This window comes from Halictus rubicundus, chromosome 13 (assembly GCF_050948215.1).
Source record: "Halictus rubicundus isolate RS-2024b chromosome 13, iyHalRubi1_principal, whole genome shotgun sequence".
In the NCBI taxonomy this organism is placed as follows: Eukaryota; Metazoa; Arthropoda; class Insecta; order Hymenoptera; family Halictidae; genus Halictus; species Halictus rubicundus.
Genome location: NC_135161.1, coordinates 2469834 through 2484662, shown reverse-complemented (window position 1 = coordinate 2484662; position 14829 = coordinate 2469834). Strand labels below are relative to the sequence as shown.

Sequence of the window (14829 nt, the reverse complement as noted above, 5' to 3'; positions counted from 1 at the left end):
ATTGCAGAAGTAAATATGAATGTGTATTATGTGAGAATTGATTCCGGCTTTGCCGGAAAAATATAATATTTATCTAGCTCTATTAGCAATGAATACTATTTGATTATTTTTTTCTATTCTACTTTTCATTGTCAACGGACAATCTGTTGTACATTTTAAAAATGCCTTTTAATTTTCGCCAACTGTTGTTCAATACCCCTATGTTTATAATCATATCTTTTTTTTTAAGTATATAAATTTAGACTTTTGCAAATTGAAACATATAAATTTACTATTAGAGGAAAAACGTGTCTGTAATTACTAGACTGGAGGATCAAGAGATGGGAGCCAGATACACATTTAATTCTTTCTTAAATAATTTGAACACGTTGAAAACTCTTCATCCCCTCACGAACTTAACTCCGACCAACCTTCTCGCGGCTCCGCTCATTGGACGATATCTGAGTACCAACATGGCGGCATCCTTACCCGTTAAAAACGCTTGAAATCGGCCAATTTTAAACACACATAACTTTTGAACCAGTGAATTCCTAACGTTAAAACCTGGATATTTGGCATTTCCTCGTCAAAATCTGCGGGGTTATATAAAGAAAGGATCAACATTTTTGGTCCCCTAAGTTAAAGTTTAGCCCTTATTCAATTCACGAAAGGTGAAAAGTGCAAAGTTTCCAAAAAGAACTAAAAGTTGATCATACAACAGTCTTTCGATGTTTAGCTCAAACTGGTAACTAAAGCAAAATATATATGTATGTAGCTTTCAAATTCAAGACCAAAAAACGAAATTATTTTTGCACGAACCTAATATAAATATTGCAACGTAGCATTATGTGTAACACATGAAAATATAAGATACTCTTCGAAGTGATTTTTAACTGAATTCTTAGACGAGATATCTCGCGGCACAATGAAAAATCATTTGAGATATCACGTCCACGAACGTCACGTCACGTTGTATGGATTACATTACATCGCGAGCTATCTGGTCCATAGATGCGAAGGCGTTAAAGATGTAGGCCACTTTCTAGTCAGAATTTCATTCACCAATGAGACGGTATTGAAAGTGACCTTCGGTAAATTGATTCCACCGAAAATCAGATTTCTATGCAAATGGCATAAATGCATTACAACTTGTGTCACTTTGGCAAGAATATGCATCTAATCTAGCCTATTTCAATCAAGTAAATTCATTTTTTAAATGTTATTGCTGTTTTCAGTCTTACTTAGGAATTAATACTTGTGGACTAAGGTAGGCCTCATCAAATTTTCCAACGATACTTTACTAAACACACATTCGAAAACCTACAGACAGTGGCCGAATTATTATACTGAATAAAAAAATGTCATATTTAAATAATAAATTAATAAAAAATAAATAGATTAGGTGTCTGTCTTTGAACCTTATATCATATTTTTATAATAACATGTCTATTCAAAAATACAAATTAAATACGTTTACTTAGATTGAAGATTATATTTTGGACAAAAATAATATTGTTCATTATTTCGTCACTCTGTCTTCAGGTTTCACTTGGACCAGATGTTGTAGTTAATCAATGTATGAAGTAGCAATAATGTTCATACACTTGAGTTAATTAAAGCCATGACCAAACCTTGAGGAAAAAACTTTTAGGTACAATAATTTCGCCACCCAGTGTAAATTTCCAAATGTTGCTCGTAACTGTTAAAGATTACTATATCCCTATTTTAGAATGAAAAAGTTGAACGCTTTCTTCAGTTGAATAAATGGCAAATAGCAAGTAAAGAAGTTACAGCACGTGCATAAAGTAATGGAACGATTAAACGGTGTTAATATGGCTACATTTAGTTACGAAATGGTTGAATGTCGTCAATTTTATAACATTTGAACAATGTTGATATTTATGCAAATTCAATTTCTTTTATGACAATTTAACACGAGAATTATATTATGCGAGATTCATTTCTTTTATTATCGATTAGTACAGTACTAACTTCAGTACTCAGTATTAAAATCAAAATACCTTCTGAACTAATGATTTTTTGCCATAAGTGAGAAAAACCTACTTTTATGTAGGGAATAACGAGTAGCATCGAGTAGCATTAAAAAATATACAATTCCATTGAAAAAAACATAATTGTCCCTGATACCGTTTAACTTTTGTCTGGAAAATTTGTAGCATCATCAACAGTTTCGAAGATATTCAACTGAATGGGACACCCTGTATTTATAGATGAATGTAGTCGTAGTCATCATGTTCTTAAGATCCACCAAAAAAAAAATCGCCGCGACGCTGCGTTTTGAATTTCTGTTGCTTCCAATTGCTTAAACGAATAAACGTGCGCGCGCGCGCGTCGTCTTTCTCTACGGTATTTGAAAATGGCGATTTTATTTTGGCATGACAAAGTGAAAGTACCGACAAAGCGTCGCGTGACATGGAATTTCGATGCCTGGAGAAACAGGAAGAAGGGATCTTTCGCATTCCTGACAAGACCTTGAGAAATCTTTTAATGAAATGATCCTAAAATGGTCACTCGAATATGATGAGATTCCCACATTCAAAGAAAAATTCGCGCTTACGTAACAGCACATGAACTGCCAAACTACAATTCCTGAAAACATCGGAATTTTACTTACAAGGGAAGTTAGTCAGATGTCCAACTAGTTTTGCAAAACTAACGATTAGGTATGTTACATCTCCTATTAACTAAAGAGTGTCATTCGCTCGGAAAATTTAATATTCGTTAGTGAAATGGAGCCAAAGTCCGCCATAAGTGTAGCTCCGAAAATGGCTTTAAACGACCTTTTTCTGTTAATTTGGTTTACTTTTTGGGTTTTTCTTCATTCGTGTGAGTAGTAGACATAATTGGAATAGAAAAGGAAAGCTTGGGTCACGATTCTAATGGTGGATGTTGAACATTTTTTTTTATCTAAGCTTAGAATCGCTTTAAGCTGTTAACATGAAACATACCTATAATGGAATCTACATATTTTTTAATATCTTTATCGAGCCGGAAACAGTTAAATTTAAAGGAATTATGCATTTAAATCCATACTTCCGTAAAAGAATACACAGAAACACGGCGAAAAGAATTTTTTTACTCTGGAACCTCTCGAAGGTTAGATTAAAAAAATGCAAAAATACATCGCAAAAATGTTTAAAATGTGATATAAAACTCTTGATTCTGAAGTGGAAAATTTAACAACCTCAAAAGATAAATGGACTTTTCCTGTCATTGCACTATCAATTGTTATATAACTTCGCATTCACGGACAATATTAAAAAAATCAATTAATTGAGATGCTTCTTTCGCCTAAGGAAAGCATTTAATTAAACAAAAGCTTAAAATTTGTTTACTCCAGTATCAAATCGGACAGTTAGCTTATAATGACTTTTATTAAGAAATTCTTCGACTTTTAATTTGTAAGAAACTGTGAAAACAGACTCAAATTTTTTATATTCTTCGTTGTTGTATTGTCATGTATGTTTAAATTTTTATGAATTACCGAATTTAATTATTCTTATTTTGTGTCTGGAAAATAAAACGACATTTTATTGAGTACATGTGCTTACATTATTTAAACATAAACAATCGATAAGATATTAATAAGCTACTATGGAGCATTAGATTTTTTAGAATTTTTAAAAAATTAGGAAAATCAATGTGCTCGACATAATTTGTAATAAATCAAGATTAATATACGTATATTGTTTCTAATCAATTTATAATACACATTTGTAGGTGTTATACATTAAGTATATTTATATAAAAGATTAATATAAATGTGAAATAATAATGTCAAACGATAACTGTAACATTTGGTATCTTTATTAACTTCAATTTCGAGGGAAAAGAGATAGGTATGTAAAAGGTAGATTTATATTGTCCGCAAAGATACGGAAAATATCCGTTCAGCACCGATCAGATAAATATTCTGTAACGTATTTAAATATAGATATCAGTTTATGCGTATCGTACTGTATCAGCACAGATAGATACGTATCAGCATCGGTCTGGCCACCCGACATTCTCGCGAAGAATATTGTCTCAGATACGAAAGGGTATAGCCGGACAAGATGGTCCCCCAAAAGTTAAATTGCTCCCAATCCAAATTTTTGATCACACCATTCGGTAGAGTTTCCAAGGAAAATCCCCTTACCCGGGCCAATTACGGCCCGCAAACCCTAGTAATTATTGTAATTATTATCATAAATAAAGAACGATTATGGTATAAAAAATAGTATAAATCTTTCGCTCATGTCTAACTTTTTCAAAAGAAAGGCATAACATTCAGAATTAGTAGATTTTGTTTCAAATGTTCTGTAGTGTTTCCAAGACAATAATTTCATTGTTCGTACGAGCATTTAAAGGATATGCTTATCTAAAATCTTCCAAAGATGTTTAATGGGATTGACATCTAGGGATTGTGGTGGGCACTTGAGTTTTTAAATTTCTTTTTTCGCAAAAAATTATGATACTATCTCCAAAGCGAACTTAGGGTCGATATTTTGCTGAAAGATAAACAACCCGACTCAATTCTATTATCTCTATTTATCTGAGGAATGGAGGATGCAAAAGTTAGTTAAAGTGAATGGGCTGAACTTCACCTTCTGGAACTAAAAATTTTGCACTTTTTTTTATACAATTCTGTAAATTTTGACGAGAAAATGCCAAAAATCCAAGATCTAAAGCGCGGAGTTCACTCGTTCCAAAGTTATACGCATGTCAAGTTGAGCGATTTTAAGCGTTTTGACAGGTAAGGACGCCGCCATATTGGTATGTACTCATTCGACGCAGTCATCGTCCAATGAGCGGATTCGCCAGAAGGTTGGTTTGGGGTAGGTTCGTGAGGGGTTGAAGAGGGCCGGCCGGACTACGCTCGCACATCTATGTTATCAACGCAACATGCGTGCTTGTGGTGCCACCTAGCGGCTCTGTTCATTAGACGACGTCAAAATGCTTGAAATCACTCAATTTTACACGCGTATAATTTTTGAACGAGTGAACTCCGCGCTTTAAAACTCGCAGTTTTGGAGTTTAATCGTCAAAATCTGCAGGATTGTACAAAAAAAGTGCAAAATTTTTGGTCCCAGAACGTGAAGTTTAACCAAACGCTTTAAACTTACTTTTGTCTGACTATGCAAATACACGAATAAACAAAAGATGTTTGATATGATATAGTGTGGCCAGGAGGTCTCAGATTAGATGAATGTAAGCAACATTTGAAACGCCATCTAGTGTTAAAGTTATCGATACTCGTATACACAAATTCCAGTTTTCAACTTTCTTTTGTTTGCCACTGTACATCTGATCGTTCCCATTTTTGGGAAACCGTTGCGTTTGGTGCCGAACTGCCGTCGCTGAATGATTCATAGGGCCCGCGAAAACGCGTGGATATTGCTTGCAGAACGAATAATTCGCGCCTCCGTCCCGTTCTTCTAGTCAGCTGGCGAATTTATTCAACGACGAATTATTAATGGCAAATTATCGCGTGGAACGGTTTTTGCGGCTGGCAAACACCGCGACGCGACACCGCGCGTTTTATTCTTGAACCGTTCGATCGATAAGGTATTTACTCGCGTATCGTTTAAGTGCAATAAAAATTTAACGCATGCGTCCTACTTCACATTGATCTTCCGACACTCCAGAGGATGATTTCTTTACATTTTTCTTTTCTTTTAAAAGATTAACACGACGGAATCGGGTTTAACGTAACATATAACGAATATGTAATCATTAGTTTTATTATTTTTTTAAATTCCAATAACGTAGATGGCGTAATAGTTTTTGGAGTAGTATAAATTTTACAAAACGTTTTTGAAGCACTGTAAAGGGTATAGCCGGATGAGACGATCAAAGGAGCCCCCAAACCAAATTGATTTTTGGTCAGACCATTTGATAGGGCTCCCACAGAAAATCCTCTGTGACAAATTTAAAGTCGGAACCCTACTACAAGGGTAGTTAGAGGGTGAACACGGTTTAATGAATTATGCTCTCTTTTTTCAGTTCTGCTCAACAAAAAATTACGAAAAAATTCATGAACATTCTACCTAATAGCATGCATGACAGTGAATTATATCAGAATTTTTTGTTGCAAAACTGATTTTTACCAAAATTCGGAAGCATAGAATTGCCGAATGTTCGAAGTGTTCAGAGTACCACGTTTATTTATGACTCGTGTCTGTATTTTTATACATATACATATTAAAAATAAAGGAGACGACCATTTAAAAAACTTTTACGGATAATAATTAATTCTAATAAACGTCACTAGTAACCCGTTAATTAATTTCTTTTTCTTTTTTTAGTAGCGGAATAATAAAGCGGCGTTGAATTTATATTTCCTCACTATTTTGTTCAATTTTATTAATTGTATACAATATAATAAATTAGCGGAATAAATACTTCCTGCGACAAATTCGTTTCTGGCTGAATTGTTGAGTTATTGATTAGTTTGTTTTATTTTCGAAAGTAAGAATATGCAGTAACAATGTTTTAATTTATATTTTTCCAAGTACGGATTTTGTTTTGACATTTCTAGGTATTTTTAATAAATACTGGCTATTTTAAGGTCATTAAGTGCAAAACATTAAAATATTCTGTTGTGTGTTTGTTAGAGGACGATATTTTTCTCAGTGCGTCTTACTCTTCAATTAATTCTATTTTTAAGAAAATTCTAATCTTCAATACTTTTATACAAGTTTTCGTACGAAATGAAATTAAATACGATTTGCATAGATAGATATGCAAAACAAGATCGTAACTACTCTTACGTGGAACTACATGTCAATTTGATATGGATTGGATTGACCTGCACGAAAACCTATCAACACGATATCGTGTTGACTAAATAAAATAATCAGCCTTTTACTGTTCGCATTTCATGCGATACATTAGTTTATCGCGATAAGAATTTTATCAAACAATTTTATCAATTTATACCTCCTACTTGGAGTCGGGTCAATTTGTCTTCCATTTTCGAAAGTTTAGGAGTAACTTGCACAAATTATTCCTTACTTTTGTAACATGCAAAACGTTTCTTTCGTCCCTTGTCCTTCGTCTCGTTACTAGACGTTTACAATTGACCAATAATCTTATAAACAAAGCATTTAAACGTTAGAATATTTTTAGACGCAGTAAAATATTTGCAGATCTTAAACAAATACATTATTCCTAAAAGGTTCGATCACGAACAACGAGAAAATTTCTTATATTTCGTTTTGAACGCTTTCAATTCCTCGTATGAGATACCACTTTGCGAGTCGTGAATTATTTAGAGTTTAGGATTCGGCATATCTGGTTTAATGTCGTCTCCACGAGTTACACAACGTTTGCTAAGGCTGAGCCCTTGAGACTCATTACGAATACGACCTGTCCATGTACATACGTCGACAAGCAAACTGGCTTGGAGATTTCGGACCTAGAAGTCACAAGACTCGTGAATGATGTCGTAACTGCGCCTAATAGCGAGCGAAAGTTCAAACTTGACTGAAATTTTAAGCAGGTTCGACCGGATTGCTATCGCCGAGTTCCGTGATACCAGGGAACCGGGAAAAATATTCAACGTCGTCGGGACAAATCGTGAAAAACCTTTGGTAACACAACCGTGTGACCAATCGAATGTCAAGGGCATCGTTTAAACTAGATTTATCTTATCCGTACCCAACGCGGAACATTTCTGTATTAGCACAGTGCCGGCTAACTAAGTAGGTACTGTAGCAAACAAAAAAAGCTGAAAATTAGAGTTTTTATGAGAATTGAAATTTGAAAATTGGAAAGTGACTTCGCGCAGTAGGGGTAGGCCGTAGCGCAGCCGTAGGTGGCCACATAGCTGGCAAATAGAGTGACAAATAGAGTGATTTCTCGATATATGTCGCCAAAGCCTGGATGGTAAACGTCGTGGAATTATCCTACCAACGGCAGGTTATACCCCGTGAGGGATCACGAACCTCGAGAGGCCAAGGAGTGCAAACATAACACGGCTCGGATATGCCTCCTGGACGATACGTGACGCTGGCAAGACTCGTGTTGTTGACATATATATCAGAGAGCAACGCCGTGCCTATGCCCAGGGCATAGTCGTCAAATTAAGACTTGATCTCCCACTCTAATTTCCCCTTCTACCGCGCTATTCCCCCACGCTTCCGCCACGGCCCGGTCACGTGACGCGTTCCGTCTCTGTCGTGCATGTGTCACAATGTCACGTGACTAACACGGATTGAAATTACTCGAGTAAAATGAACTTCTGTTTAACCGAAATTTTCGTAAACTATTGTATGTATATTTTGTAACATCTTGTAGGTTGTTCTTAATTATTTTAATTTTGAGATAGACTTGTACTATAATTGTTCGATCGAAACAGGATTTCAATTAAATAAGTCTATTATTTATTAAGACGTACGGCCTATACACTTTTCACGTCTAATGAAAATTCTTTTGCGAGAAGTGGACTAAGTGTGATACGAGAAAGCTCTATTTAGTTTATTCTTTGTTTTATACAAATTGTATTGCTCGCGCACTTATATGTTCCATTATAAATTAGAAACCTCGAATTAGTTATAAATTATATGTGTATTTCACCCAACCTATAATGCAGACCAATAATTCAAAAGTAACCTCATTTTTCCAATCATATCATGATTTCCTAAGTGGAAAACAGTAATTTTTATAAAAGTAAAGGTATTGAAATTAGCTTGATTATCAAAATAATGGCTTTTTTTGGTACTTTTTGGAGACAGTATTACATAATTCGTTTACAGATGACATTGAAACTTAAAAATTGTGCAAACAGCTAAAGTATTAACATACGAAGATAACCTTATCAATCTTCAGGCAAAACAGACTATATCAATCGATGTAAAAATAAATACTAAATGCTTGTTTTCATAAAATATGATTAATCGTATCCAAAAACACAGGCATGTAAGAACAGACACAATTGCAAGTAGCAAATCTGGAGAAAAAGAGAAGCATCTTTTGTAGGATTGTTTGTATCGGTTGAGTTTGGTATGAATGAGTTTGAACATAATGTAGAGTGTGTGTGAATTGTGAGAGTTGGCAGTACTGGGGATATAGGTTAGGATCGCCGCGTGTGAGAGATATCGTGTCTGAGTGAATATACATAGAGCGTATCGAGTCTTGCGTTTATATACCATTTACATTATTGTTAATTAAACTAGTTATAAACAGACTTGTGTGTTTCATAATCATTGAACTTATATCCAACACCTTTGACATATTTTTGAAGTGTATTGAATTTTGAAGGAAATTGTGTCGTGTTCTTCGCATGAAAGAGGAAACGTATACCTCGAACACATTGTACGTGACGAACCGTCTTAAAAAGCGACGTTCGTCGATCGGATCTCGAAGGACTCTCGCTGAGTTTATCGATCAGCCATTTGAAAGGCAGAAACGTAGAAATCTTTCTTCTTACCTGATCGACGGTTCTCTGAAGGATCTGGCATTTGTCAGTCTTGCCAGAGCTCATGTCCGTGGGGAAAATCAGCTCGGTAAGCTCATCGATAAACAGGTTCTCCTGGGTCCGCCGTCTCTTTTCGTTAAGGCACTTGTTACTGTAAACAATCAAAGCGGAAGATTACCGGTTGACCTCCAGTATCTATCAAGACATTTTCCGAAATTATATTTGCTTCCTTAAGGGGAGGTTTCGGTTTTTAGATAAATTATAAAAAATTGTTTAAATTACCAAAGTTTTTGGCTTTTAAGTGTCGGCTGTCGTATTGGTTTTTTATCTTCGCGCAAGCTTTATACCGTGAAACATTAGTTTTCGAACTGCTGGGACAAATATCGTAAAATCTAATTAGTCAAATTGAATGAATCTTTTTAAAATAAAAGTGTGTACTTTTCCAAGTCAGTAAACCTCAAATGTCTTGCATTTTCAGACAAAAATGATGTCTATCTTTAAAGTATCAGAAAAGGGGTAACAATTTCTTTTTGCAAGTTTCGTAGGCTCACCTCATCGGGAATTTCATGCAGTTTAAGAGTGCATATGGTTTTTTGTCTGGGATTTAGAGTCGAGGAGCTAGACGTCCACAGTCAAAAGCTACTTACGTTTATAATATTTGGATATAACTAAAACTTATACAGTATTTACACGTCCAAAGTATATATATGGTATATGTATATAATAGACTAAATATTTGCAGTTGGACAGAATTTGTGTACTAATGAAAGATCGTGGTTCTGGTACATTTATCATGTAAATTAGCGATAGTGTAACGCCCATTAGAATAATTTTAATGAATGGTTTTGTTTGTTATAATCTTAACGCTTTATCTCCGGGAAGTCTGTTAATAGGCTTTTTAATGACGGAGCTGTATTCAAAAGAAGGTCGACAATTTTCTTTTAGATAATAATTTCAGAAGAAGTTGTTATACTATTGCATTTAAAAAATCAACTATATCGTACCACAAAACAAACGGTAAGAACAGATTTTGAAGATCATAGTATGCCCTCTTCTTACGTGTGTTTACGATTTACTTTGTACATGCTTTTTGTCACATCATGTGTTTTGATTCCCTTTACTCTTCGAATGTTATTTTAACCATTGAGACAATTAGCTAGTTTGTTATAATATCCTCTAGTTTGTTTTCGTACATCATACTGTTTCATAAGAAGTTGTGTTTTTAAACATAAGGAACCAAAAGAAATGTTATCAATTTGTGGATTAAGAAAAAGCGATAATGTAAACACAATTCAATATAGCGAAACATACGATATTCGGACAATTGGTTTATTTAGTTTATATAAACGTTCCAGACTTTACTTTTACTTTTAACTTTTTGCTCTACGTAGACGATACAGACAATTTTTAAAGTAAAAATATATTTTCAAAACGAAAGGGACAATGAATCTTTAATCTTTTGCATGAATATTATTTTATTTTTTATTTTATATTTTCCTTTGTTTTTGGAAAAGGATTTCTGAAAAAATAAAACGTGGTAAGGAATTTTTTGCTGACTGTATATTTACATTGTAAATGTTTATGAAATTTGTCGAAGACGATCAATGTATTTATTGCAGGGTGGAAAATGGATAAAAGTTACTTTTAAGGAGGAAAAGGAGTTTAATATAAATTTATTATTGTACAAAACAACGGGCAAGTATTAAAATTGACAGATAAGCGTGGAAATCGTAGTGATTTAAACTGCAACTGGATATTGCGGAATTATCGAAGTAAACTTCATAAACACAAAATTTAAATAAACGATATTATATTGATTTAAAAGCTATACCAACAAGTAAATGTGGAGTAATAATCGCTGGGAAAAATTTGATATCTGAATGAGATAACATAAGTAATATATTTAAAAATATTTAAAAATAAATTGTTACATTCATTACAATTTTTTAATTGTTCATTTTCTTTTCTCGTCCCGGTACGCAATAATTTGATTACATATTTAAATAATAGAACGTGTCCTTCCAACTTTTTATAATCATAATGTGTCCTTCAAGATACAAATTTTATAAGCATTAAAAATAGATATATTGGTTACAGCTTCTAATTATTTGGACAACACTACGAACTAGGCTGCAATGTAATAGTTGATAAAAATAATTTCCTAATCTTCATGTGAATGATGTTCACAAATATACTTACTTTATTCTAATTATTAACTAATTGCCTACGCTTAGCAATTTCAGTTATGTGTTCTCCATCCTAGGCGTAAACACAAGATCAAGGGTTGACAACTAAGGTTTAGAGTATGTATAATTATTATTCAATGAAAATAAGTGGCAATTATTCCGATAAAGAGATTTTTATCGTAACAATAATATAAAACGTTTACGAGTATATGATAATTACTTATGAAAGTGGAATAAAACGTGAGATTCGATATAGGAATAATTCTAATTATAATAAATATTGATGATCGGTAGAACGATATCTGGCGAGCGAAAATTTATTGAAAGATGCGGGGCGCTGCGCGGCGCGAGAGGAGCACTGGCAACAAGAACTTCAACAGAGAGCGTTCGGCTAGAGAATTTTATAGAAAGAAAATTGTTAGATGCTGAATCAACTTCAGTCCCGTTGAAACGCTCAGTTGACCTTGCCTGACGTCACGTCGCCGAACAGTGACTCTCACTTTGTTAAGGCTGGCCATATTTTCATGCGATAAAGTTGCTTCACCGGTTGCTGCTCCTTAGTAGAGCTGTCCGAGTGCTTGAAACATGCTTCGAGTAGTTTCGAATCGAGTAGCTTCTGGATTCCAGACCGGAAAAACACGATTTGTCGTAACTGAGATCCCCATTTGTCCACTTTCAGAACGATTTTCGAGAATTAGTGCGACAAGATTATTAAATAACCCGGCTACTCGAATGATTCGAGCAGGTAGTACCGTTCGACCATGGGATTTTTCTCAGTGAATAGCATTAGGCAAATAGAAATACCGAGCAATCAGGATCGTTCGTTTTTCATTGCTTATTAAAATCATAACACGTAAATCAACAAAGGGTGTAGCCGAATAAGGAAGTCAAAAGTTCCCCCATGTCCAATTGAATTTGTAAGAGCCATTCGATAGCTTATCCAAAGAAAATACTTTGTGCCAATTTTTAACCCTATATGTCGACATGGGGGTAGTAATGAGGTGACAAAGAAAATCAGGGTTTTCCGTAATTTCTCTTACGCTCTTGAATTGAAAATTCTGAAAAAGCAGATATATTTTAGCTATTAGAATGCACATCTATAAGTTTTTTCAGAATTTCTAGCTTTGTAACCAGATCAGATTTTCGAGCTTTGTGAAGTTAGGAGATAATAAATTTATATTTTTACAGTTGTAGCATCTCGTTATGGTTGTTAACGCTTTGCACTCGAAGCCATTTTAACTCTAAAACGAAACATTTCTTCCGACCTAGAATATTTCCCTTCTATATATACATATACATTTTCATGCTATACATACGAAAATGGTGCAATTTACTCGTAGAGTACTGAAATGTTTAGTCATTTGTTAAATACAAACAAATTTAATAATGTCAAAAATATTTTGAATAATGATACAGCAATTTTTAGTGGCGCCTTACAGTCGCCATTCGAGTGCTAAGGGTTAACATACACTTATTTCAGATATTTCAAAGTGGGGACACAGCTAAAAAAATCAAAAACTGCTACTTTTTGCCTCTTCCATGCCCGTACAAGTACCATGTACATATGACTCATATAATTAATTTCTTAGATGGATATTATATCAAATTCTAAAGCATTAGTCTCCGATTACGGTTTTGGATTTTCTTAATAAAAAATATCTATCTTATGTTGCCATTATCGCCGATAATGTCGGCGTACTTCGGTTCGTCTTCAGGTGTTTTCGTCACTTGCGTCTGTAGGTAGGGATGCAAATAAGAGAGCACGCTTGAGCCGAACGCCAACGTGACGAACTAGCGCTATTAGTCTCATTTTATGCGAATCGGTAACTTTAAACATAATTTCCATAGGTGAAAAATTGTCGCAGCGGGTTTATCCGGTGCTCAATCGAATCGGCAGAATCTCTGCTTCAAACTGATCTTAAGATGATGGTATTGGGATCATTTCTCGCCGAGATATAGCGAGTTGAATGAAAAATGTAAAATTGTGCACATTTAAGAGCCAAGACTCGGTAGATTCGCGGTAAGGTAGAGTGACCAGATTACCGACAAAAATAGGCGAAAGATGGTTTTACGTGCCTCAACTTTTCGTCCTTATATGAGAATATTTTTCACTGGGAAAGGGCTCATTCGAAAGAGGAAGGTTCAATCTGCGCTGGTCATCAGCTGACGAGATAATGCAGAAATTTGGTAATATAAGTGATAGAAGTAGGCCAAAAATTAACGATGTGCATGCCGTGGAATCCAAGCATTTTTATGCCATTAGATGAGTTTTGTGGATGAAATCGAGAGTAGCGCGCGCTAGAAAATATCTCCAGCTACAAATTGAGTTATGTTTTGTCTTGATTCTCTGTGAAATAAAGCCAAAAACTTGAACCACGTTCCTGGCGTCAGAATTTATAATATCGATATTACAGAGCAAAAAATGTGACAAGTTTAGTCACAGACTTAAGACCCGTCGGATCAAGACCAAGATGGATCTTTAGTCAGTGACTGAAGGCTGTGAACGGAAATTATACAGCAGTTACCGACCTGCTGACTCTGCAAAAGTCACGTGACTACCCTTGGCCCTTAAGCATATTTTCAGGAAAACTTGGTATATCGAAATGTCAATTAAATTGAAAAAACAAAAGAAGTGCCTCCTAGAGAAAGAAATGCTCTCTCTATTGCTTGTTTGCACAGGATTCTACAATGATTATTTAAGCCGTTTATTTTGAAAGTGGCCTAAGTCCATTTATACTTAAATTGAGATATTTAAGGGTTTGTGTTTCAATAAAATTAAAAATATACGTATAGTGTATCAATGTGTGGGTACTGCTTAATTTTTAAGTAAATAATATGTGTTTTCTTAACAAAAATAAAGTTAAGTCACTTTCAAAGTTAACAATCAGATTCGTTATAAAATTTGAAAGAGCTCAAGTCCATCCGACATAATTTAAAATGCTTCAAATTGAAAAAACAATACTCAATTCAGTTTATATATCTTTACAACGCTTCAAAAACACAATTTATGCAATTCAGGACATTTCCGAACTACATAAATTACATAACAATTTACTGCTCATCTTCATTTTGTGTATGTGGGAGGGATTTGAAGAAGTCGTGGTGCTCCGGTGGTATATATCGTATTAAGTCCATCATGTTGGTTTATTTTTTATTGAAAACTTATGTGTCCAAAATTATCGTATATACTCTGAATATACTTAACCGTAAATGTTGTTTATGACAGCTAACTTGAAGTTGTAC

At 34.4% G+C, this 14829-nt stretch overlaps 1 protein-coding gene across 11 annotated transcripts in view; it reads right to left on the bottom strand.

Moving 5' to 3' along the window:
* The window catches only part of LOC143360357 (uncharacterized), a 349079-nt gene that overhangs the window by 106640 nt on the left and 227610 nt on the right, over nucleotides 1-14829 (bottom strand). For all 11 annotated transcript variants that reach the window (XM_076799116.1, XM_076799112.1, XM_076799113.1 and 8 more), the window contains one exon: nucleotides 9413-9551. In XM_076799116.1, the coding sequence (XP_076655231.1) occupies nucleotides 9413-9551 (139 nt within the window). The remainder of the gene's footprint in view (nucleotides 1-9412; nucleotides 9552-14829) is intronic.